This window comes from Barbatula barbatula (genome assembly GCF_947034865.1).
Source record: "Barbatula barbatula genome assembly, chromosome: 10".
Lineage (NCBI taxonomy): Eukaryota > Metazoa > Chordata > Actinopteri > Cypriniformes > Nemacheilidae > Barbatula > Barbatula barbatula.
In genome coordinates, this window is record NC_136773.1 from 21,179,648 (window position 1) to 21,204,886 (window position 25,239).

The following is a 25,239-nucleotide window of genomic DNA, read 5'->3' on the forward strand; positions in this document are numbered from 1 at the left end:
GGGATTCACATGATTATCAGCTCAATCAGGTGCAGTTCTTTCCTGAGGCTGATGAATGAAACCCTCCTGGAGTCACACAGACACAAACTCACACACACAGTTTGTTGGTTGACACGTGGTTCTCATTTGCATGACGTTTGGGTTGGATCAGACTGCCTGAAGTTAAAAGGACCGAAGGGGGGCTTAAAATGAGGTGGGGAGAAAGGTGAAAGGCACCTTCAAACTTTCAAGGTTGGAAATTGCCGGAACGAGTGATTTGTGTTTGTTTATGCAACAGGTCTGTGTGGGACCGACTGTTTTTTTCCATCCAGCACACATGAATTTCATTTCACACACTCTTAAAAATAAAGTTGCTTAAAAGGTTGTTCACACCGATGCCATAGAAGAACCATTTTAGGTTCCAAAAAGTCCCATTCAGTCAAAGGTTCTTTATAAAAAAAGGAAAGAAAGAGATGTTTCTTTAATCTAAAGAACCCTTTTTCACCACATAGAACCTTTTTTGAACAGAAAGGTTCTTCAGATGTTAAAAATTCTCTGTGGAACCAAAATGTTGACTGTTGTTTTTACAATCGTATTCTATCTCATTACATTGCCAACTTCAAATGTTTCATAATTGTCCAAACTAGGTGTCCAGCATGTCACTTTTGTGATTTCTGTCCATGAACAAAGTTTTTACACAATTCATTTAACCTTTAAATAGAGAACTTACCCAGAGTTTGTTTCATTAATGTATAAACCTGGTCTCAGATGTTTCTCACAAAATTGCTTTGGAGAAATGAAAATAAAAAACAAATGAGACGACTGTTAAAATATACTAAAATAATGGAGGTGTTATTTGAAAGTAGGGTAAGAGAAACAATCTGGATTTGGGGAAATTTTCTGAGTAAATATATTGAAATATGATCAATAATATTTTGATTTTGATCATATTTTGATGATCTCATACTTCGGCAAATCTGACCTCAGTTTGAGACATTCTTGAAATCACTTCTGAAACTCTAATGGAGACATTTGCAAGACGTATAATTCTTTTTCTCAGAAAAACCATCTGAGACACACGAGACACAAGTTTCCATTTTCTCTCATTTAATCTCACAGATGATCATGCTACCAACACAAACGCCATGGGTTCAATCCCAAGGAACGTACATACACTCTTAAAAATAAAGGTGCTTATTAAGGTTCTTCACAGCGAAATTTCTTTGGTTCTGCGAAGAACCCTTCAGACAAAGATTCTTTAAAGAACCATGTATTTCTTACAATCCTAGAACCTTTTTCACCTTAAAGTACCTTTTGTGAAACAGAGCGGTTCCGTAGATGTTACAGGTTCTTTATGGAACCATTTAGACAAAAAAGGTTCTTCAATGGCATCGTAAAGCACCTTTAGTTTTGAGAGTGTACTGAATAAAACCATTGATTGTAAATGGATAAAAGTGTCTGTAAAATGCATAAATGTACCTCTAGACTACAATAATACCACCCACTCCTGCAACAATGAATCCTGCAGGGAATGTGGACCTCTATTTATTAAAGGTGTGGATGAGGTATGACCTTTCATGTGCGTAAGAAGATACAGTGTGCGCTTTACTACGCAAGTATGTGTAAAGCCGATGAAGAAGTGCAGGTTTTGGTGAAAGATCAAACCGTGAGAGTGGACCTGTGCTGGGATGTGTCAGGTGATGTGCGTACGGGTGCAGAAGCCCACTTTGATTTCTAATGTTAAGGGAGGAATGTGTGCACATGTGGATATGTATCTCTCTCTCTCTCTCTCTCTCTCTCTCTCTCTCTCTCTCTCTCTCTCTCTCAGGATCTGGTTTGTGTCTCTGTAGCTTTATCAACCCTGCCTGTCATCATGACAACATCTGCGCTGTGTCATCGCACCACTCAAGTGCGTTTAAATGTGCGCATGTATTCATCTTCGTCTACATGTGTATATCTGAATACAGAGCCCATCTCTCGCATATGCGTCTTGTATTCGTCTCATTACAGTCTGGAAAAAGAGAGCTACACCCTAAACCGAGGCGTGTGCCTGCAGCCTGTAGCTCAGCGCTGGAGTTATGAGTTATCAGGCACCCCGCTGAAGCTTGTCTCCTGTAATTAAACCCTCTTTGATCTTCCGCATCTGGCTCGGTGTCCCCTCTGCGTGAGGGTCAGAGAATCCAGAAGTACTTCCTACTCCCATTCCCACATTTCTGATCTTTGAGCCTGGTTAGGATAAAAACACTGAATGAGGTGAGAATGGAATCTTCTCTCAGCTCAGATGGACCGAAGAGTCTTTAGGCCTCCTGGCACGATGGAAAAATATCTATATTCTCAGTTTTCTTCAAATAAACGTCTGCTCTTTGCTCTTTCCTGTCCTCTCAAATAATGCTGTCTTCTCTGTGATTAGACGCTCTGTAATTTGACTGCGGCTCTCATGGGAGGATGGGGATGTTTGTTTTTGGTTGTCTGAATGTTTGGTAGGCGATATTAACAGAGTGAGAATGATAAAAACTTCCCGTCACACGCGTATAAAAACAAACGCTCGGTCTCTACCAGACGTTCACTGCAGGCTGTGTTAAAGTTGCCAAAAACATGGATTTTTTCTCCTAAATTGCATTTGAAGTAATGCTCCTCTACGCTAGAAAAAAAGTAGAACATTGAAGCCGAACTCGTGCTGATTTTTATTCACTTTTGCTACTTTTTGTAACTTAACGCTGGACAAAAATACTCCACCAAATCTTCCACACAGCAGTGAAAATAATGTAGGTCACATTTTTATCCGTCTAGAAACCACCAGATATTTGACATTCTTTGAACGACACTGTAAAAGTATTTTCATTCCAACTGGAAACAACCAAAACCTCAACAGAGGTGAATTCCAGTCATCACGCTAACAGACAGCCCTCAACCGCTCGGTGACGCAAAGCATCTGGACCCTTTTACAGTCAATGATATCAGGAAACAAAACTTTAACCAATGTTTCCGTGTCTTAAGATGTTAAAACAATCATACTTGTGAAACACTTTCAATAACCAGAATTATTTGATGTGGTGACATCTATACATGACGTGTGTACTACGGTTAGGGTTACAGTCACAGATCAAAGGGGTATTTTCCAGTACGCTGAAGGAGAAAGAATATTCCATCGGTTTCATATGTTGGGTTAGGGTCGCATTCCTCAGAGAACACAAAAAAAGACCTCAAGTTTTCTGGAATAAGGGACACAGACAGGTCATGTAAAAGGTGACCATCCAATTCACCACAGTCTGCTTCATAAACAATAAAAACCTCCAAAGGCGCTGCAGTCGCCGGGGCATTTCTTCGCGTTAGTGGTGACTCAAACCTACCAAAGAAATCATGTTTGTTCACTTTGCGTATGACAGAAAAGGTGTGGGAGCTGTTTGGAGTCTGTAAAGCTTGGCTGAAAAGCAGATTTACCTCACTTCCATATCCCACTCTGATATAAGCACACACAGGGTTGAACGCTCCAGTTCCACACGCTAACAGGTGGGTGCTGTTATACTGCTGCACCAGTTTAATGTAGTTAGCACACTCCGGCTACGAGTAAGAGAGAGGGAGAGAGAACGAGAGAGGGGGAAAGAGAAAGAGAAAGAAAGGTTTAATGCATACAGTTCATGAACACTGCACATATGCAACATAATATCGACCTCATCATATTTACAGAATATCAACAAGATCTACCTTCTCTCTGCCTTGCATTAAACAATTCCCCACCTGCTCTTCGGAGCTGGCCCAGCGAATCTAAAACAGAAGAAGAGGAAATGGGATTCTGGGAATGTCGTTCCAGAATAAAAATGGGCTCTTTCTGCTTGGATGAATACTTTCGTTGTTATCATTCTTGATCTCTGGTTGCATGACCAGGACACACATTTAACACACAATATCCTATAGAACATTCCTGTTTTATATTATGTACAGTACCAGAAAGTTTGGAAACTATTGACTGAAATGTTTGTAATGATCTTAAAAATGATTTAATCTCATGGTGAATGCTTAAAAGTTTTCAAGACAAAACAATTGTGCCAAGATGTTAATTGTTTTTATTCGAAATAAGAAAAAGCAGCAAACAAGATCCCTGAATAGATTGGGAAATTCTTCAGTACTCTTTAAAATTCCCTGACCTGGGTAAGACCTCAAGAAGCTGACTTATAAAATGCCAAGGGAATGATTTGGCAAATTCTAGTCAAAGGGGGGCAACTTTAAAGATTCTTAAATATAAAATAAAACAGTTTTGATTATTTTTTTATTTTTTACCATAGCTACAACTGTGATATGTCACAGTTTAGATGAGTTTACTCTTATTCTAAAACTAAACAATCTTAATGAAGAATGAGTGTTTCCAAACTTTTGACTGGTACTGAATATCCAAATTACCATTCATGCCACGAACACACACCCATGTCGAACTTTGCCGAAAACTGTGGGTTGCATTTATCTACCTCTTTGTGAGGCGCAGTGATACGCTCCAGGTTGAGCGAATAGAGGACATCTTTTCCTCCGATGATCAGTCTTTCCAGAGTCTCATCCAGTAACATACTGTAGTGCTGCAGATGTCCTTCACCAGACTGAAACACCCATGTTCTGTTCAAATCCCACAGCTCTGAAAACAAGAAACAGGTTGGTAAATGGTTGCCGGGGTGTTGCTATGCAGTTTAGTTGTCCTCAGCGCTGTGCTATGAGGTGTCTACGGTAGTTCAGTGATTTACAAAATGTGTTATGCACTGAAGTTTAATTGCTATTTGTTCAAAAGCTGGTTGATCAAAATTGTCCGGCATATTAAAATTAAGTTGTTTAGTGGGTCCTGCATGCAAACTATAACATCTTTAGTCATTTCAGCAGAAGGGTCACAGCATGTTTTGAAAACGTATAAGGCTCATGACTCCAATCTTTGGTCTCTTGCATTGCTTTCCACTACAAAGTGCAGTGAATCAAGCCGAAATAGGATTAGACAGACCAAATATGTACATGCCCAACGTCAGACATAACACACTGATGCAGTGAATCATGATATGACAGAAATTGGATTATGTGATTAATCAAGGTATGGCGCGTCAATGACTTATGACAGATTTCCTTAGCGTGTTTGCATGTTTTTTGGGTTGCTCCGTGGGGAGTTGCCCTCACAATGGTCTTGACCTTCTGATTTATTCAACGTGTGCGAGTCGGCCCACAAGTCGTACACGCCCAATGACAAAACGTGTTTTTGATTTTAAATGGTCTATGTTTGCTTTACACTGAGAAATGGCAGAATCCCAGCACACACAGATGCAGGTTGATCCATTGACACACACACACACACACACACACACACACCATTGGAGAGTGAACCCAGCTGAGGTGGTGATTTCTGGACATCACTGGTCATACTGTTCACCAGTTTGAAAGATATTAAAAATACAGTTGGAAAGCTAGCAGAGGAACACTTTGATTGAAAGGACACTAAAGGTAGATACAGTAAGAGTGTATTTATTAAGAACTCGGAGACAGAAAGATCATCACAAGGACAAAGACTTTTAAAGGGACTTTGATCACATTTAAGGAGTCTGTGGCCAGTTCCTCTGAAACACATTCAATGTGTCTCTCATTAGGTTTACGAGCCCTGCGGTTAATGGAAGTGCCTTAGAGTACATGCAAACGAGAAAACACACCCACACACAATTCAAGTTCATTTAGATGTCAGAAGGGTTAATATATGACTCTACTTTTGTCTTTTCGTTCTATATACATTTAGCTCTATTAGTCCATCTAACTTTGATAATGTTATTTTGACCTAGAAATATGTTCTGGGAGTTTCTGAAAAATCTGGACAAAGAAATGTTATGGGGAAAAGAAGAAAGACATATTTAATATTCTGCACTAATTCTAGGTCACTAATCAAATGCAGATTTGTGACTTTGATCAGCATCTTCTGATAAAAGATTAGATGCCAAAATGGATCGGGTTTTTCAAGCAAATGACACAAATATTGAAGGGATAGCTCACCTCAAAATTAAACTTCTGTCATGATTTACTTTCTACCCTCTTGTCATTGAGACTTCTATGGCTTTCTTCTGAAAACAAATATAAAATACATATTTCGAAGAATGTTGGTAACCAAACAACGGTGGAACCCGTTGACATGCATTGGTTTTGTGTCCATACAATAGAAGTGAATGGGTACCGCCGTTGCTCGGTTAGCAACATTTTTCAAAATATCTTCTTTTGTGTTCTGCAGAAGAAAGAAAGTCATACAGGATTGAAATGAAATTATTACAGAATTGTCTTTTTTGGGTGAACTGTGCCTTTAAGATAGATAAATACTGCATCCTGAAGATACGATAAATACTAAGATATACAGTACTAAGATACTAAAGAGAGTAGTTTTTAATTTTTTTCACTTAAAACTTAAAAAAAAGGGGTGGTCTTAGACTTTTTGAATCGCAACATATCGCGCAACATTTTCCTTGTGTCCAATAAACAAAACCTTACGTTACCCAGAGGGTGACCATATTGCAAGTCTATGAAACAATGTCTTACAAGCTGTTCGAAATTATATACACTTTGCTTTTAACGTGTCAATCTAACTACTTTCCATCCTAAACTTGTGGTGCACATGTGTTAACCAAAATCAAAATGAAAGAAACCGGGTGACAGCGTTGCGTGCCTCAAGGTTAAATTTCCAGTTCCCTGACCATAAATATAGCAAAAGGACAAACAGATTGGATGAAGTTGCCGGAACAAATAAAGAATTTCATATTCATCCACTCCGATTAATACGAAGGTCTCGGGCCTTATTGATGTTTATTTGACCCGTCATTTGTTTTATGTTCAATCTATTTAATAAAACTCAATTTCCTCGGGCCACTTCACTTTCATTATGAGCTTTTTTTGTGATCTTAAATCAATTTGTTTGGCTTGCTAGAAAGGAAACTGCACTGATTTAAGACGGATACATTTTAAAGGCTTAACTTGTTGGCCTTCCACTGTTATTTATTTACAACAATGAGACTAAATGAAATTATCTAAGAGTCATAATGTTTATAATAAGACTATGTCTTGAACAAACAGTAAATTGCACAATTGCAAAACACAGGTCAAACAATAACTCTGAACTCCCCCTGAGGCAATGAGCTTAACCCCTCACTATTACTAACTTTGTGCCCCTGACCTGGCAAGGGTCGTACCATTAGGCTTAGCAGGGAGGGACGGGTGGCGGAAATTGAGGTGAAAAAGCACATCCAACCAGCAGATTTCCTTAAAAACATGAGTGCTGGACTCACATAGGGCTTGAATGACCAGTAATGCTGTGTAATGACAGCCATCTGTAAAACACGTTTGATGTTGCAACATAAAATATTGCAACATAGCAACCCCCTAGTAGTGTCTTAACAATTACGAAGAATACTTTATCAATCGCCCAAAACACTTCAGCAACTTGGTTAAGGAAAGAAACATTTTGTCTGTATATGTTAAAGTCTACGTTAGTCTGATTCACTGATGTTGTCACTAAAATTACTCTGTTACACCCTTTATACACATGTTAGCCAAACATTCCTTAAAGCAAACACTGTCAATCTCCGACCCCACATCTAATAAAAATCCGCTCTAATCCAAATCCCAACGAGCCGAACGTATGCTCTCAGTATTTACCCGTAAGCCAAACTAAAGACCTGTTTCCTCTGCCTAAGTCATATGAAACTCACACACGGGTGACTATTGAGAAGGAGAGTTGCGTCAACTCCGGTCACTCCAATGGAACAGTTTCTTCACAGCAATGGCGGTTCATTGAGCAAATACAAATAACGCATGGAGCATAAGTGATTCAATAAATAAAATAAATCGCAGAAATAAAGCATTTAAAGAGAAAACATAACTTCCTGAAACTATCTGAAGGCTCCATAAATCCCATGAAAACTTAGAATTTCCGTTTGTCGCGACTCTCCCTCTCAACGGATCTGGTGAGCAGGTCTAAAGACGTGCCTGTTCTCCCTAAAGAGGGCTTTGGAGGGCGGAAGATTCCAGATTTAGGAGTAAAGATAGGGTGATTACGGATATAGACATCCACTCCCTTCGCTGAGGGTCTGTCGTTTGTCAGAGATAGGAAAGTGCTTTCATCTTAAGAGGAAAAAGAGTTTTCTGCTTTCATCCATCACCAGTGCTTCTGCATCTTTTATTCAAAAGGTCATTTTTTAAGGTCCAATGTGTAATCTTTTGGAGGATCTGTTGACATAAATGCAATATAATATACAGTTCATAACTACGTCTTCATAGGTGTATAAAGACCTCACATAAGCGTTATGTTTTTGAGCATTGGTTGCAATTTGCAAACTCATCACTAGATGCCGCTTAATTTCAAACACTGGACCTTTAAATCATATTTTCTCACTGTAGCATAATGCAAGCTTGTCTTCACAAATTTTAATTAACCATCCTTTTGCCAATGCTAATTATTTCAAAAGAGCTGATAGTTGTGGACTGTTCTCGTTCGGAGCAGAGAAGACTAAAGACTCTGTGTCCTCCAGGACAGCATATTGACTGTGTTAACCTGCTAACCTTAGTAATTATCATAAGGGTTATCCCGTCGTTGGGAATATGATCTTTGCCTTCTCCCAGACAGAGTGTGGGTCTATGTCATATATCCTTCAAAGACAAAACAGGCATCTCTATTGAACGGCAATAATGCATTCAATATTTCAAACTTAATAAATAAATAAAGCACGCAAGGTCACAGAGTAATCGAAATGCTGCACTCTATTATAATAAATCAATAGACATTGATCGTCAGTTTAGATTTACCAACAATAAACTCTTTCTCCAAGAGCTTGTTGCTTTTTAGAAAATGAAGGGATGAATCTATAAAGCATGTCTGCTGTAGGTCACACAAATACTTTACAAATAAATCATTAGGCGTTACGTCACATTATTTTAATGGGAATTTGGCCATGTTAAAGGTTTGAATTTGTGATTAAAATAATACAAAAAGACTAAAAGATGCTTTAATTCAAGCGTAGTTTCTTATTAAAATAACTGAAATGTATTTTTATTCAGAAATTATTCGAAAAAAAGAAAAGCTTGCGCTTGCATCTCATGTAACAATAAAGGCATTTATACTGGATATGTATCATATCTTGACACAGAGACGGTTTTAACGACGACAACGTTAATGTTAAGTGGCCCAAAACCAAACTTTTGGAAGAACTCCGCAAATGAAATATAAAATATCCACATAAAATAATATCAATATAAATTAAATATACAATAAATTGTTACATTGTAACCAAACACAAACCAGAAGTTAACAGTCTAGACTGAACTTTAATTTCACCCTGATCAAACTCAACCAACTACAAATACTCGGCAGAAGGTTTTTGGTTTATATGTTGAAAAGCCCAGAGGGCTTTTATTCATGTGGGCGGGCAGACAGGTAGATGTCCCTGATATGGGGCCCACATTTCACTGCGGCCTTCTGAGATGGTGGCACCCAGGGTCTCAAATAACAAAGCCCTCGCACCGTATTGTGCGTTATGTACGTTTGATTCATTCTGACTGGTGTTATTTGTACTTTTAACCTATGCTAAATTACAGCTGTCATGCATCATACAGAAAAAAACACTGGCTAACATCAACCTGCCTTCTGTTTTACATAACAACACAGGAAACTGCTAATATGAGGAAATAAATCGAATGTAGATTTCAAACACTTTGAATGAGAGGAAGTATTTCCAGGCGGTAATTTTGAGATTTAGTTTAGTAAAAAAATAAAATGACGGACACCATCATTTATGAGAATACATGTGGTTTAAGTAAGGTTGCGTTTCACTTTTATCATGTTTCTTGTCTAATGCACCACCGACTCACAGCATGAAATGCACTTTCAAAATGGATACATATAACACAAAAAGTGCATTTCACAAATTAACATAGAATTGGTTTCTTTGAAAGTCATTATTTAAATATTGCAAGGGCAACATCGCAAAGAATGCCAAATTCTCATTTAATCTCCATGATGTAACAATGGCTCTGTAGAGATACGGCACGCTGCAAAGAGGTGTTTTGTCTGTGCTTACTGGCACGTAGGTTATGAGAGTGAAATAAAAGCATTTAAAAGCAACAGTGGCACATTATAATACGAGAGAGACTCCACACTTAGATGCAACACGAACTAAGAGTGGAGATATGACATGAGAGCAGAGATAAGGAGGAGGAGAGGGAGATAAAGTGAGATTACAGAATAATATCATAAACGTCTCAGTAAAGCGCAACTAAAACCTGAGCGAGCAGAAGAAATATAGGTGTGCTGAATGATGCTTTTAGTGCCTAATCTCGAAAAGATCTACTGTAATGAAATTTTTCTTCAGTTTCCTTTAGCAAAGTCATCACTTCCAATACTGCAATGTATAGTTTTAATTCACTGCAAGGCACTTGATAAAAATGGTCTGCCTAATGCATCATGTAATATAAAATTACTTTTATTAGCCATTTTACAAAAAAGAATGCTGAGGGGGAAAATTTCCCCCATGTATTCCCCAAACCCATAGGCCCGGGTTTTTCGACCCGTCAATCAAGTTAACAAAGACTGACAGGTATTTGATTCCTAGTCAGTGCTGAACAGAACAACATGCTACTGGCGATTCCACAGCGGCTACCAGATAAACTTCAATTATCTGCCGGGACACGTGCAGCATTGATACGGAGGAAATTGTCAAATACACAAACACACAATGTGTGTCTGCCCGCGTCTAAAGGATTTGTGTCAATCACTCAGGAGGAAGGGGAGGGGAGGCAGAGGTCACGTACTCCTGACGGAGCGTGCTCTGGGTAAAGATAAAGATACACACATGGAACGAGTTCTAGATCTGTCAATTATTGTCGTGAGGTAAATGATGATTTCAATAGCATTTGAAGCTGGTTTAATTTTTCTTCACGCTACATTAAAATTTGGCGAAATGAGCAATGTACAACACATGAAGTCATCTCTGTGGAACTGCAAATGTCCAGAAAGGGAATTACGTTCGAGCTAAAACTGATGTATATAGTACTAATACCTTCCAAGACCATCAGAGCACGCTTATGATGTGCTCAACAATGCCAAACATATCACATTACATATTAGAAATGAGGAACTGTTGCTATGTAAGATTACAAATTGAACAAGCACCATAGTATGATGCATAACCGAAGAAATATAAATAATGCAGATAAATAAATAATTTACATGAAATATTATTATAGAAATAAATAGATGGAATGAATAGATATTACATGCAAATTAACTTAAAGTACTCAACATCAATACTTTTTAAATATTAGGGTGCTTATTTTTATTATTTAAGAGTTCTCTAACTAGGTTTAAATGAAAAGCTAGTTTTTACCACACAACTTTGCTATCTAGCTTATTTGTATGACTTTCTTTATTCTGCGAAAAATATTTTAATTTCTGTTATTATAACTGAAGTCCTCTTGATTCCGTTTTACAGGAAACACGCAGCTATGTTATATTTATGAGCTTTTCACTTCTTAACCTCAAACGTCTGGATGTTTGACTAAGATACTCTTTCAATTCAATGTCTTGGCATGCACAGGGATAAACACACATTTTAAGTGGTATCCTTTGAAATTAAACTGAGGGTATTTCCACGGTTTTATTCCCTGTAATTTCCTACCACCTGGAATAACTGTTCAAGACACACAAGGGTTGGATACATACAGTACAGCACGGCTGCACACACACAAACACACACACACGCGCACGCACACGCAAAGTGTTGAAAGATAAAGATTCTAGTTCATGACACATATTCATTTTTTCTATTTAACCTTGATGGAGAAGCTTTCGAAATCCATGTACAAAAAAACTGTAAACCTTAGTTGAAGGTTAAAGAAGTGGAAACCATATTTTGCATTGTCTTTAATGGAGTACATACTACAGCTAAGCGGGCATCTCATGAACCATGAAACTTGAATATTTGTATCTTAAAAATTTCAGACCATTGTTTCAGGTAAAACGATCGTACGGGTGTCTTTGATATGAAGGATCGTGAGATTGATGGTCACATTGTTGTCCTGTCAATAAAAGATCTCTAAGGTCAGGTAATCCACAATGATTATTCATTTCAATGGCTGTAAATCAAAGAAAACCCTTAAATGAAAGAATCCTCTCTGGACATTGTTTGGTCTCTCCGTCCTATCCTGTGCTGATTGTAATCTCTGTTAAATTCATTAAATCCCAGGATTTCTTCCTTCCTATCCTCCTGCCTGTATAAAATCTGTCTCCATGACGACACGTCATCTGCCCCGTTTGAAAGGAAATGATGGGTTTATTGGGTAAATAGATCTCTGACAACTGTCAGAGGAAATACAGGGAAAGACACAGTGGGGGCAGGAAGTGGCAGGGACCCAAACTAAAGCACAAACTCTTCTCTCTCAAGAACATCATTAATTACGCAATGACCCGCAGGCCGGCTAATCACATGCAGCATGGATACAATGTCTGTGTGATGAAACAACAGGAGGTTTGGTTGTATAAATCCTCTCTCTTTCATGTGCAGTGTGCTGTGACTCAAAGGGAAACTGGCTTTCAGAATGACAAATAGTGAAACCGTTTGTTTGATTATGCCAATTTATAACACAAGGGCAGCATATACAGTAGTGGCAAAAAGTGATGTCTAACTTTGACTCAAGTCAAGTCAAGTCAGCTTTATTTATAAAGCGCTTTTTACAATTTTCATTGTTGCAAAGCAGCTGTACAAGAAAACATTGACTATAAGTAAAACATAAAAGGTTATGGAAGTCAAAACACAGGTCAAATATCAGACGGACTATAAACTCCTATATGCAGTGTTAATTAAATAAGACTAGCAAATTCTAGCAGCCACCCCCGGCCAGGCAAACAGTGCAAAACAGTATACAAACGGTGGCGAGGAACCCAAAACTCCATTGGAGGAGAAAAAAACCTCAGAGGGAAACCAGGCCTAACCAGGGGATTCCAGTTCCCCTCTGGCAAAAACTGCTGCCTCTGCACAAGGTCGACAGTGCTTGCACAACAAGGCAAAATAAAAAAAAGTTAGATTTAAGATTATCATTAATAATCTAATAGCGGCTGAAGTTTTGTAGAGTCGCCATGTCCTTTGTCCAGCTCTATCATCACAGCATTTGTCAGGTCTGGGTATGGATTGCGCCCTGCCCGCTCCGGTAATATATAGGTACGCGTTTAAAAAAATGTGACAACTTTTCTCCCAAATTACAAATGAAAATGTTTTTACTTGCATTTGTTTGCAGAAAATGTATTGGACAAACTGGTCAAAATACCAAAAAAGCTGAATATTTGATGGAATACGTTTTTTCTCATTTTTGCATCTTTGCAGCCTCTCAATCGTTTACATTTCTGAGGTTCGTTTCTGTTGAAACTCAAGCCACAATACATGCAAAAATCTAAGCCGTTCAAAAATACCCCAATTTACAAAGGCTGACCACATTGCATAGCCTAAATATCACTTCATTTACTTTATTTTATGAAACCTTGCTACGCATATGGAATAACCATTTTACAAAAGCAATGAGTCCCACCAAGCAGTGGGTTACAGTGCATTTTATAACAGCTAAGGGCATTGTGGCTTATTGCTTTAACAACCCATCTGAAGTTTAATTGATATTACTTAGAATGCACAATAAAAAACATGATTTCTGGGTTGTACATGCAAAATGTTGTATGTTGCGAGATGTGCTTGGAGTATAAGCTGGAACTCAGATTTTGGAACACTGATACACTATCAATAAGCAGCTAACAAAGTTTAGTTCTCCATTTTGTACCACCCTTATATTTTAATTGTTTAATCTGATTAGAAGAGGCATTAATGGCCAATATTGTACCAATATGCATCACATTTGGTCACCACATTTGTATAGATAAGGCACAATGCAATTAATAAAATGGTGCCCTCCTACAAAATGTAAAACATAAAATGTTTTTCGAAATATTTTACTTATTTTAAATGTTGCTGAATCTGCCAGGATGCAGAAACTCCCCTCTTTACAGAAATGTGCAAAAAACCTGTGTAAACCATTTGAAGTTATCTGAGCCGTGAGGTTTGCTGTCTTCACTCAGGCGGGTTTGAAATTACAGCAGTTACTTGAGTGACATTAGCAATTGTGAGCCGAGCCCAAACGCAACATGAGCTCACTAATGGCCTGTTATAATGTCAATATAAAACGGAGTATAAAAATTAAACACAGACCTTTGTCTTCTTTGCTAGCAGCCAAAAGCTATGTTAGAACAAATCCCAAAGCTAAATTTAAGACTTCAAGATCATGTTTTTTCGTAAAGGGTGGTGAAAACTCAATTTATAAGGCTCAAACTGTAATTATTCGCTCAGCGATGACTGATGCTGGAAAAACGACTGAAGTTTGTGACCGTATTACATGGGAATTCCAAGTTGGGTGCATGTAGTTTTTTCTGCAAAAATGTTCAGCTGCATTAAAAATATTTTTATAATAGATTTATATTGTTGTTCAGGGCGGATACGTTATGTTTGGACTCCTTCAATAAACACTGTAAAATGTTGAACATCCATTTACGCGATGATAGCTAGAACCAACCGGTGGTCCGTATGTTTGTAGGGCTAGAAATTCAGGATGAGAAACTGACACGCTTTATAAGCAGCCGGGACACGGGCTAAAAGCTCTGGAGAGCTTTTGGGGGCTCCGTGATGAAATTTAGCGAGGGGTAACTGCACCGTAATACCGCAGCGAAGACAGCGTGGTTTATTTATACTAGGTAATGCAGGAAAATAAAACTGTGTCTTAACAGCGTGACATCACCTCAAAGTGGGGTCGGCCACTCGAGGACCGGTTGGAAGTGTTTTGAAACAATGTTTAGAGTAGATTTAAACTGAATTCACTCTTAAATAAATATACAACTCTTCAAACTGCTTTACATGCCTCTTCATGCGCGGCGGTAGGGGGACCGTACTTTTGGACCACTTAATCTTTCCTCAACATCCGATATGCTCGAAAATACCTGCGTATGATTAACCAGGAGAGGAATGCAGTCTTGGGACGTTGGCATGGTTGACAGTTTTCTAACCTGATATTATAAAATCTTTATTCTCCCTCATAAACAAACACTTATACCAAGTTGCAGCAACTGCTAATAACACAGATTTCAGTGGCAACGCTTAACTGTTGTTTTCTTTACCCTCATTAAACCAAAGGTGTTTAAAAATAAATATGAAATATGTGCACCTTCCTACGCAATTCCACCCAAACACCTACAGACCGTATGAATGTGTTGTTGGTTCAGCTGTTAGACGATGAAGCCAAAACATTGAACACAAGTTGATTTTAAAATAAGATTCCTTCACACATAATAAGTGTTTGACACGGCCAGTTCTCACTTCCGTAGGACTTCAAGCAAACTTTAGCCCAATATTGGCAGAGAAGCAATTTAAAGCTTTGCACTTTTACAAATTGCTTGAAGTGGGAATTCTCGACTGGAGTCCACTTTGCACCAGACTAGTATCAAGCAATGTGGCATCAAATACAGTAATGAAGCGAGTCTGCAAATTAGAATCTTTACTCGCTTAGCGTCTGACAGACTAAGAAAATAAGAACTTAAAGTTCGAAGAAAAATACAATTCTGTCATCGTTTACTCACCCACAAGTAATTCTGTATAAATGTTCAGATGAACCCAAAGACATTTGGAAGAATGCCTCTAACCAAACAGTTCTTGGCCATCATTGACCATGGTAGTCAATAACAACAACATCGGACAACAACAATGGTAGTCCCAGAACTGTTTGTTTTCCAACATTCCTCAAGATATATTGTTTTGTGTTCAACAGAACAAACACATTTACAAAGACATTTATTTCTACTAGAAATAGGTTCTAACATGTTTTTGCAAGAAGAAAACAAAAGAAGCATTCAGAGAATTCACAGTCCAAAATGTTCAACTCAAGGCATACTTGCAGTCCATTAACACAGGCGCGGTTAACTACAGTTATTGTTAATACAGTAAATATTTAGTCATATTGCTCACCATATATTACGATAAAGACAATGACAGAATTATATAGTCTGAGGAGATCTTGTATGAATGATTCTACCGTGGTAACAATAGCTGTCAGCGTGGCAAATAAACACCCAGTCCAGCAGATTTAAATCACATTTCAACCAAAGGCAGTCATTTCACCTCATTGCAACCTGTAAGATGTCTTAGATTGGCCTTTAATAAAACAACATCAACAACAAATAAAAGTATTTTTATATATTTTGCAGACTTGGAGGTGGGGAATCCCGATAAGCTCAACCTCATGTGATCTATCCAAGGTCTGCAATACCTTCACTACCTCTTAGGCATCCCGGCTATTTGTGCAGACAAACCACACATTTTAAACCCTACATGTTTTTCATTCCATAATGATAGGATATGAGCAAAAATGCTTTTGCGCTTAGCAGAGCGAATCTTATCAGTCTGGACATGCAGGGTGACACTGAGAGAATGACTAAAAAACAGCCCCTAAACAGAACAGAAAAATGACAGATGGATAATAAAGATCACAATCACTCAGGTAACAAGCTGAGAGATGATCTTTAAAACATTCAATCAAACATTATTTCTTTCAAGCTGCTATTAGGCAGATGGGGAAAGAGAGATTTCATCCTTGCCTGGACACATTTCCCTCTACCAGCTGGTTCCTTTCTGGCACGTCAATCACAATTTGCCGGCAGCCACAAAAGACATGCTGATTATGACAGTCAGAATCGATATTATGACAAATGTGATAAGAAAAGCTCATCCAAATGCATCACACCGTAAAACTTTGGAGCACGGCGTGTGCTCATCTCTGTCAAAACAAAACGTGAATTCCACTACACTGACATTCCACATAGAGTCTCAGCCATGACCGAAGCTGGGGTGTGGATTTTTATATGTTTCCACTGAGTTTCGATCAAAGAGGATGATATTGAGCGCGAGTGAATGGTTAAGAGATGGACAGAAAAAGAGGAGAAGCGAGTTGGATGTTCATCAACAAAGGATGCCCCCATCTATCTCAGAGTTTCACTGTAAACATGAGATCGAGACGCCAGCATAGGAAAAAGACCAGCTGACATTCCTTCAGTGAACCGCTTAAGCTAACAGTAAACCACATTGTAGAAGATCAGCCACCATAACATTGAGGATAAACATAAATAGAAGTAAATCCAGATGTATATATGTCATGCAAGTGACTTCATATAAACCATCCACGATCAACTTCACTTTCACTCATTATCATCACTACATATACCTGTGAAACAGATTTAATCTACAAAAGACTGAATATTTGTTTATGACATTTAAAAACATAGATAACACTTTACAATAAGGTTGTTCTAGTTAACAGTTCATGCATTAGCTCACATAAAATACATTAATAAATGCCGTAGAAGTATTGTTTTTTATGTTAATTTTAGCATTTACAACATATTTTAAAATCAAAAGTTGTATCTGTTAACATATGTTAATGCAAAATGAACTAACATGAACAATTGTATTGGCGTCAACAATGATTAAGAAATAATAATGATAAAACATTATTGCTTGTTTTTAGTTCATGTTATCTAGTACACAAAAAAAACATTTTATAAAGTCTTAAAATCGAATTTTACATAAATGTTATGCTATTTTATTTTTATCAATGTAAACCTGTTTGTTGTGTCTTAATCAAATGTACATAATATACTCTTTATATTCTAATATTGGTCATTTGTTTGATATCTGGAGGGATAAAACAAAGTCAAAGCATGCATACAGTCTTTATCTGTTTAAATTGGACACGACTGCATAAAGCAACATATAAATGCAGAACTAACGTGTATTTGACTCACAGAACATTATTGCCAGGCTGCTGTCTCATAAACATTACAATGGTCTTACGTTTATGACCAATAAAGCACAACCTTATAATTTCACAAACATATAAAGGAACTTATCTCTCCCCCAATCATCCACACACACACACCTGTTGCCTTACCTTTATGAGACAGCCGTAATCTTGGATACATTGTCTTTGTTGACTGAGATGCAGATGTGATCTGTGCTGTCATGCAGAGCATCATGAAGAAGGTCCACACACACCGTGCCATCCTCACACACTTCAGTGTCATCCACGCGCCCCGGAACGTCTCACAGGCTCACTCCTACAATCCACCCGGGGAGACTTAATGCATCTGCTGACTGACTGGACTGCCGGTTGAGTTTGCTGTCATCAGACAATCTGGCTAAGAGTCACTTCACTGATGCTTTGAATGTTGAGAGCGAGTGTGTGTTCGAGGCACGTGGCAGCTGTTTGCCTCTGGTGTGAAGAAAAGTGTCTTTACTTGGGTTGAACGCTGTGACTCAATGCTGGCTGACTGCTCCTGTCACTCTCCAGCACAGCTCATGCATTCCTCAAACTCATACGACTCTGGAGATCTTCCACCCCTATAATGAAAAGAAGCCTCCTCTCTCTCTCTCTCTCTCTCTCTCTCTCTCTCTCTCTGTGAAATACTGCCCCTCCACGTGCCAGGCAGAAATCCTCCTCCCTCTCTCTCCTACTGACTGCTTTAACTCCTCTGCTGCAAGCATGAACTGTGGCCAGACACTACACTCCCATCAACCCCCACACCCTCCCTCCCTCACTCACTCACTCCCTCCCTCTCTCTGTGTGTCTCGTCCTGTCAATCTCTCTCTCTGAACATGCTTACATGTAAGAACATGATTGAATCCCATCACCCATTGATATCACCAGGGTTTAAATCCAATATCTGTCATATAAACAACTTACTTAGAATATTAAACCTTCATTTACATTTATTCATTTTTTTAGCAGACGCTTTTATCCAAAGCGACTTACAAGTAGTTACACGTTTGAGTCCAAATAAATAAAAATGATCTTTATACTAGAATATAAATGTATATGGTATAGATATTAATTTACATTATACACTACAGTATATGTATGTAAGTATGTATATAATAAAGACACACACACTCACACGTTGTATACATTGTGGGGTAGTAAAAGTTGCGATAGGAAAGGTCTCACTCACTTACATTGTGGGGACTGATGGCCGGTCCTCACAATTTAAATGGATTATTAAAAATACTAAATAATGTTTATTGTAAAAATGCAGAACGTTTTGTGTGATGGTTAGGTTTTGGGGTTGGTTTAGGGGAAGGCAATAGAATATACAGTTTGTCCTGTATAAAAATCATTAGACCCATGGAAAGTCCCAACAATGTATAGAAACCTAGCGTGTGTGTGTTTGTTGAAAGTGTGGGCATGAATACTCATTTTTGTTTTTATTTGTTTGAATTATATTATGTTTGAATTTCTGTTGCCTTTATTTTATTTTTCATTATTTATGTAAAGCTCTTTGAGATGCTACTTTTATGAGAGGTGCTATATAAAATAAAGTTATTATTATTATTCTGTTCTATGTCTCTCCTGTTAGAAGACAAATTACTGGTGACATGAATCAGACGTGGATTTGCTGGATGAAAGAAGAGGGATTACACTTGTCTGACATAAGATATATGCTCAAATTCCAATGGTGCGGTTTCAATGAACTGAGGTTTAGTCTACCTGTATTTATGTCGAAGGGCCGTTTTACACTTTCCGGTATAAGTGTGTCATATGTTTAAAACCGAAGCTGTCATCCCCTGCCACGGCATGATTTACAAATACTGTTTAAATCGTTTTAAATGGTTCATCCCAAAATAAAAATCGTTTCCTCATCCTTATGTGATTTCAAACCTGTATGACTTTCTTCTGTTGAACACATGAATGACATTTTGAAGAACGTTGGTAACCAAACAACACAGGACCCTATTGACAATCATTGTATGCACATAAAACCATTGAGACATTTCTCAAAATATCTTATTTTGTGTTCCACAGAAAAAAGTAAGGCGTATATGTTATCGAACAAATGACGGTAAATTATATGCCAAATATAAAAAAATGACAGGACTACAATTTTAAATAATATAGTGTGTACATGAAGATAAACAATTCGACTTGTCCCATAGATGGTCTGCCCATGTGCTTTAACCAAGCACATGAGCAGATGCGTTTCCTCTCTGTTATGCCCAAACGCACCCATGAGTCATGACTCATTAATAGAATAGGCACATTGCTTTGGACCATGTGCCTGGCGCCACAACGTTTTTTACTTTGATAAATTATAGCAAAAGTGGATTCGGACTCGCCCTAAGTGCACCTGTGCCATGCGCTTCAGACCATGTGCTTAGACCGTTTAAAATAGGGCCCTTTATCTCCAAATCAGCACAGAACATTACTGCTTCCAATTAAGCCACAAGGGGTCACGTGTCTTAAAGCCATGATGGTAACCATGAGATCTGTTGGTGAGCTAAACAGAAAATCTGAAATCCCAACTTTAGACTACTCACATTTTCTATACTGTTGTCTCATAATATTATACAAACAGCTAAAATAAGATGGGTGGCATCATCGCATATGGAAAAAAACACCAATGACCAAATAAGTGAGGACTGTGATGATCCACAAACACTTCTTTCACACAGTATTACATGTTTGACTGTGCAATCGCTTTCATCTATGTCTGTGGTTACACAGACCAATGCTGGATTCAACCCTGTGTTCACCACGGGTTATTTACAGTCGCAGTCCTAAACTCGACTATTCTCTTTTATGTCCCTCTCCTTTTCATCACATTGTCAGTGTTATTGTTAACTGCGATTTTGCGTTTCTGATCTCACCCCCTGCGGTTCAGATTGTAGTTACTGGAATCAAAATGTGTGTCATACTTTCCCATCATGGACATGGTCGACACTGTTGTTCACCTGTCATCTACGTTTTTTTACATCACAGGAGAGAATCCCTGCCTTCATTGCACCGTGTCATTTTATAAAGTAAAGGCAGCTTATCCTTGTTAACATTTAAAATGATCTCATACTTTGTTCTTTTGTGGCATGCTGGTTATGCTTATTGAGTTGGCTGACATCATAATGCTCTGAAGATACTCTATTTGACCTCTTAAAGGGATATTTCAGAGGTAAAAAAAATTTCCCATGTTTTAGGTCAGTTTTACATTTATTTCGATTGACTTATCCGAAACCGTGCACCCACAAAAATGTCAAAATGCATAACATTGCCCGCGTCACTTTTATACATTTATTTTTTTGAACCCTTAGTTTGGTTTCCAACGCTTCAGTACATAGCAGCACTTACATCTGAAAATGCTCTTAAGAACGTGAACAGAAATGAGAAATGAACCCGGCTTCGGAAGACAGCGTTTACATCACCCAAAAGAATCGAACTCTGACGTTTACCGAACACGGGTGCTCACCAAAAGTGCTAGTGTGAATCCGCCCGTTCTCAACCTCAAGGCATCCTGCCTGAATATGACTTTCTTCTTGAATAATAATGCAGTCGGAGTTACAATACCATGCATTTTTTACAAGTACTCGCGAGTGTGCATCCTGCAAATTTTGAATTTCTTCTAGTTATGTATTGTGGAAAGACGAGTAGAACGTGACCCGCCACCATTGCAGGGTGTGTGTGATAGTAACTGTGCAGGTCACAAGCGTCTCTGGTGTTTACAGCGGATGTATAAACGTTATATATACATGTGTTGTGTGAACATGAGAAATAGTGCCCCTAATACGCAATAAAATCATCGTAAGAACACAAATCCTTTCATTTTGCTTAAATGGGTAACACGGTTAACAGTTACATGTATACTTTTTGACACACACAATTTCTGTTGGTCCAAATGAATTCAGATTACAGATTCTTTGTAGACTCTGCCTCTTTTGAAAGGTCTCATGAACTGGCCTTTTTATTATTTAATACATGATAATACATCCCTGAGTCATTCGCTAACCAGTGGGCGGGGCTAGAGAAGTAGTCGTTGATATTCTTCTGTGGAGGCGGTGTTAAACCTATCATTGATAGGTACATTACAGGACATGGCGTTCACTGGGCCTGGTGTCAATAAAAGTTGTCATTTCAGTAACAAGGACATCTTCAGTTCTGACACTTACAGGATGTCCGTTTGAATACTTGAGCTTTTATATAACAAAAGGTCAGTGTAGTGATGTAGGCGGGACGAGAGCCAGGAGTCTGTACTGTACGCACACCGTCTCATATCACGGAGGAGATCGGGAGCATAAGAGGACGAGCGACCGGACCGTCAGTGAGAAAGTTTGAGGCCGGTAAGTGATGAGTGTCAGCTGCGAGTGCACCCGTCTCGCATCTCTCACGGAGGAGCTCCAGGAGCATAAAAGGATGAGCGACAGGAAGGTAAGACGTGAGAGGACCAGGCCTGGACTTTGTTGTGTTTTAGTGTGTTTGTATGGCAGGCAGTCGACCTTTCGGTTTGTTGTTTATTTGTTATATTAAAAGTCTGTTTTACGTTCGCCGGTTCCCGCCTCCTTTTATAAAACATCATCGTACTGTGCCTCTAAACAGATTCTCCAACATTTCTTTAGCTGCCAGATTCTTCAAGATTATTTTGCACAAACAAGTTAACTCTTATATGTGGCCAACCACATAAGAATTAAGAAAAGAAAGCATTAAATGTGCTTCAATATAAATGTGGGCAGTTCAACAAGCAAATAAACGTGGCATCCACAACCATTTCTGGAATTGATTTTGCATCATATTTTTCAAAATAATATACTGGGATGGAAATACTGAGTTCCGCATCTCTACACAGCAACTGAAACATATTTTATATACAACGAGCAATGTTGTAATGTTCTATAGAGTGATCGCAACAGGACTTGAATGCCAAAACCATCGGAAGACTGACTAATTGATTCCTTTTGAATACAATCTGCATGATGTCACAGCGTCGCACTTTGGCATGTTTCATCTTATTCATAAGACTGAAATTAAGCCAATCCTCTGCCTGCTGTCCATTCACATAACCTTTCATTATCGCCCTTTCTTTTATAATAACAGCTTTTCTACACGCTGACAGTCACCCTACAATCCACGGCTGTATGAGACAGAAGCATAATGGAAGAGACACAGGGAGCAAGAAGCTTGTGGCAGCTCTGTAGCTGCAAAGTAATTTAGAGACCACTTTGCCAGTGCTTGTGTATTTAATCTGCTTATTACATCGTCCTGGAATGGTTAACGTGTAAATGGAAAAGACAGAATTGTGTTTAGTTTCCACTGTCTGTCCAATTTTGTGCCATTTTTTTGGATTAGCGGAGAAGGTCAGTTATATGATTTTAAACTCACTTCTGCTCCGCTGAAAAGCTCTCAGATGGAGTAAACATTTCAGAAGAAAGTTTGTAAGGAAAACTGTTCTAAGGAAATAAAGTTGTGTTTGGGATGCATTTTATGTACCTTCCCTCAAGCAAAACATAAATAAATAGAGAACGTAAGCCATTATAGAATAGAAAATGGTCTTGTTAAAAGATTGCAAAGTATAAAACATTGTCACGTTTGTGTCAATGTTTGTCATGCCGTATGACTAATGCTTTAACATATGAGGGCTAAAATAATTTGCACAAAGAAATTATTGATATCAGATTGAAATCTTAAATGTCATGAGTAATTATTAAGGTAATATTGGAATCTTACACTTGTGGTACACTTCTGAAACTCTAAAGGATAAACACGATTGCTCAGGCCTTTTTTTCTAAGTGTAAACGTCTGAAAGGCTTAATTTGCCTTCCATTTAATCTTACATTAAAAAATACTTTTAATGCAAAATCTTTTTGTGATATCTCCTACCAGTGAGAAGAGGTCGACAAGAAAAGCCATCGTTCCTCAAGTTAACCTCTTTTAGCCCCTCACACACCCTGCACCAGCCCAGATTCATTTCCGTGTGTGAAAGACAGATAATTTGGTGTTAATGCTGGAGATTACATTCTATTTGACCTTGCCTGGCGTCACTGCTTTGATGATTCTGCACAGAAGTGAAAATATTTTCTCTTATGTAAATGCTAGGAAAACATCCTCTCCAGGCCACACGATTGGGAGGAGCTCGCCGCACCCCATGATGAGAACTCGTGCAGGAGAGATTACGTCTCATTGGGGGTGCGAGTCTGTGAAGTCTACGGCTAGCAAACAAAAGCTCTATTCATCGTCAGAGTGAGTTTAGCTCTCTCTATCTGCAGGGACAGAGAGATGCATCCAATTCATATTTTATATGTATAAAATACGAAATACAATATGTGTATACTATAAGTTACGCTTGTCATAACCAATTTGAAAATAAGAAAATTATATAACCAACACACATGACTATAATAATACAACTTTCGGTAGTATTAAAATCATTCACTTTCCTGCAAACCATTGTGCATATTGACATATTTTGATCATTTAAATATATTTTGCAGCCCTAGTTTATTATAATGCACCCACTTTAATTTTCATGCATCTTTGAAAAAAGTCAAACACATCATATTACTATATTAAAATGTCAAAATGTAAATAGCATCATTGAATTGAACCAATTCCCTCAAGAACTAATTCCATATTATTTTGTCACATTTTTTAACTACAAACTACACCATTTTCTCTATTCATCTTGGGTTGTGAAGAATAATATTTAACCTCTCACAGGCAAGGCTGAAATGATCATGTCTCTTGTATTCTTGCAAGAATAAAAGAAGCCCATCTTGCCAATCTTTAGACGGAAGCCCCTTCAGGGCTCTTGAACGACAAGTCAAACACTTGTTTGAGTGAACTGTGAAAACTCACACACTGAGAACCCACGAGGAATGGCTCGCTCTCGACCAAACAAGCTATTCTTTTGAGGTTTGAGCGTGTGGTCCAGTCCATCACAATGCCACGGTTGAGCAGACGGAGCGATTTAAGACACTTGGGAGAAAGGCCTCTCCGCTACACTTACCACAGAATGAAGTGCAACTTTCCACCTAGTACCAAAACAAAGCCTCACTCTGTAGGGTTGTGGAAGAGCAGGGGATTACTCCTGAAAACCCAATTCAGCTGAAGTGATTTCTCAAATGTCGCCAGCTGTCGGTGCTTTTTCAATAGGATGCTTGTTAGTTGCTTCCAACTTTTGTTGAACGATTCCAACAGTCGATCGGGTATCACTCTTTTTAATATAACACTCACCACCTTTTCATAAAGGCGACGTTGTTGTTGTTTTAATATTTCTGTCACAGAGATAAGATGACCCTCGGAGGACACGGACCTCACGGAGCAGCACTGAGAGGTTGCCAACAGGGGCTCAGATGAGAGATATCCGGCCCTGTGTGATGG

General features: G+C 38.4%; 1 protein-coding gene across 4 annotated transcripts in view; it reads right to left on the reverse strand.

The window, feature by feature from the left end:
• Positions 1 to 25,239, reverse strand: part of sema3e (sema domain, immunoglobulin domain (Ig), short basic domain, secreted, (semaphorin) 3E) — a 54,074-nt gene that overhangs the window by 12,915 nt on the left and 15,920 nt on the right. For 2 of the 4 annotated variants that reach the window (XM_079466410.1, XM_079466411.1), the window contains exons 2-4: positions 4,443 to 4,603; positions 3,685 to 3,744; positions 3,421 to 3,540 (exon numbers count right to left, since the gene is read on the reverse strand). In XM_079466410.1, coding sequence (XP_079322536.1) covers positions 3,421 to 3,540; positions 3,685 to 3,744; positions 4,443 to 4,538 — 276 coding nt within the window. In that variant the 5' untranslated portion in view covers positions 4,539 to 4,603. Of the gene's footprint in view, positions 1 to 3,420; positions 3,541 to 3,684; positions 3,745 to 4,442; positions 4,604 to 17,997; positions 18,616 to 25,239 lie in introns of those variants that run through there. The other 2 variants (XM_079466408.1, XM_079466409.1) reach the window with 2 other exon arrangements.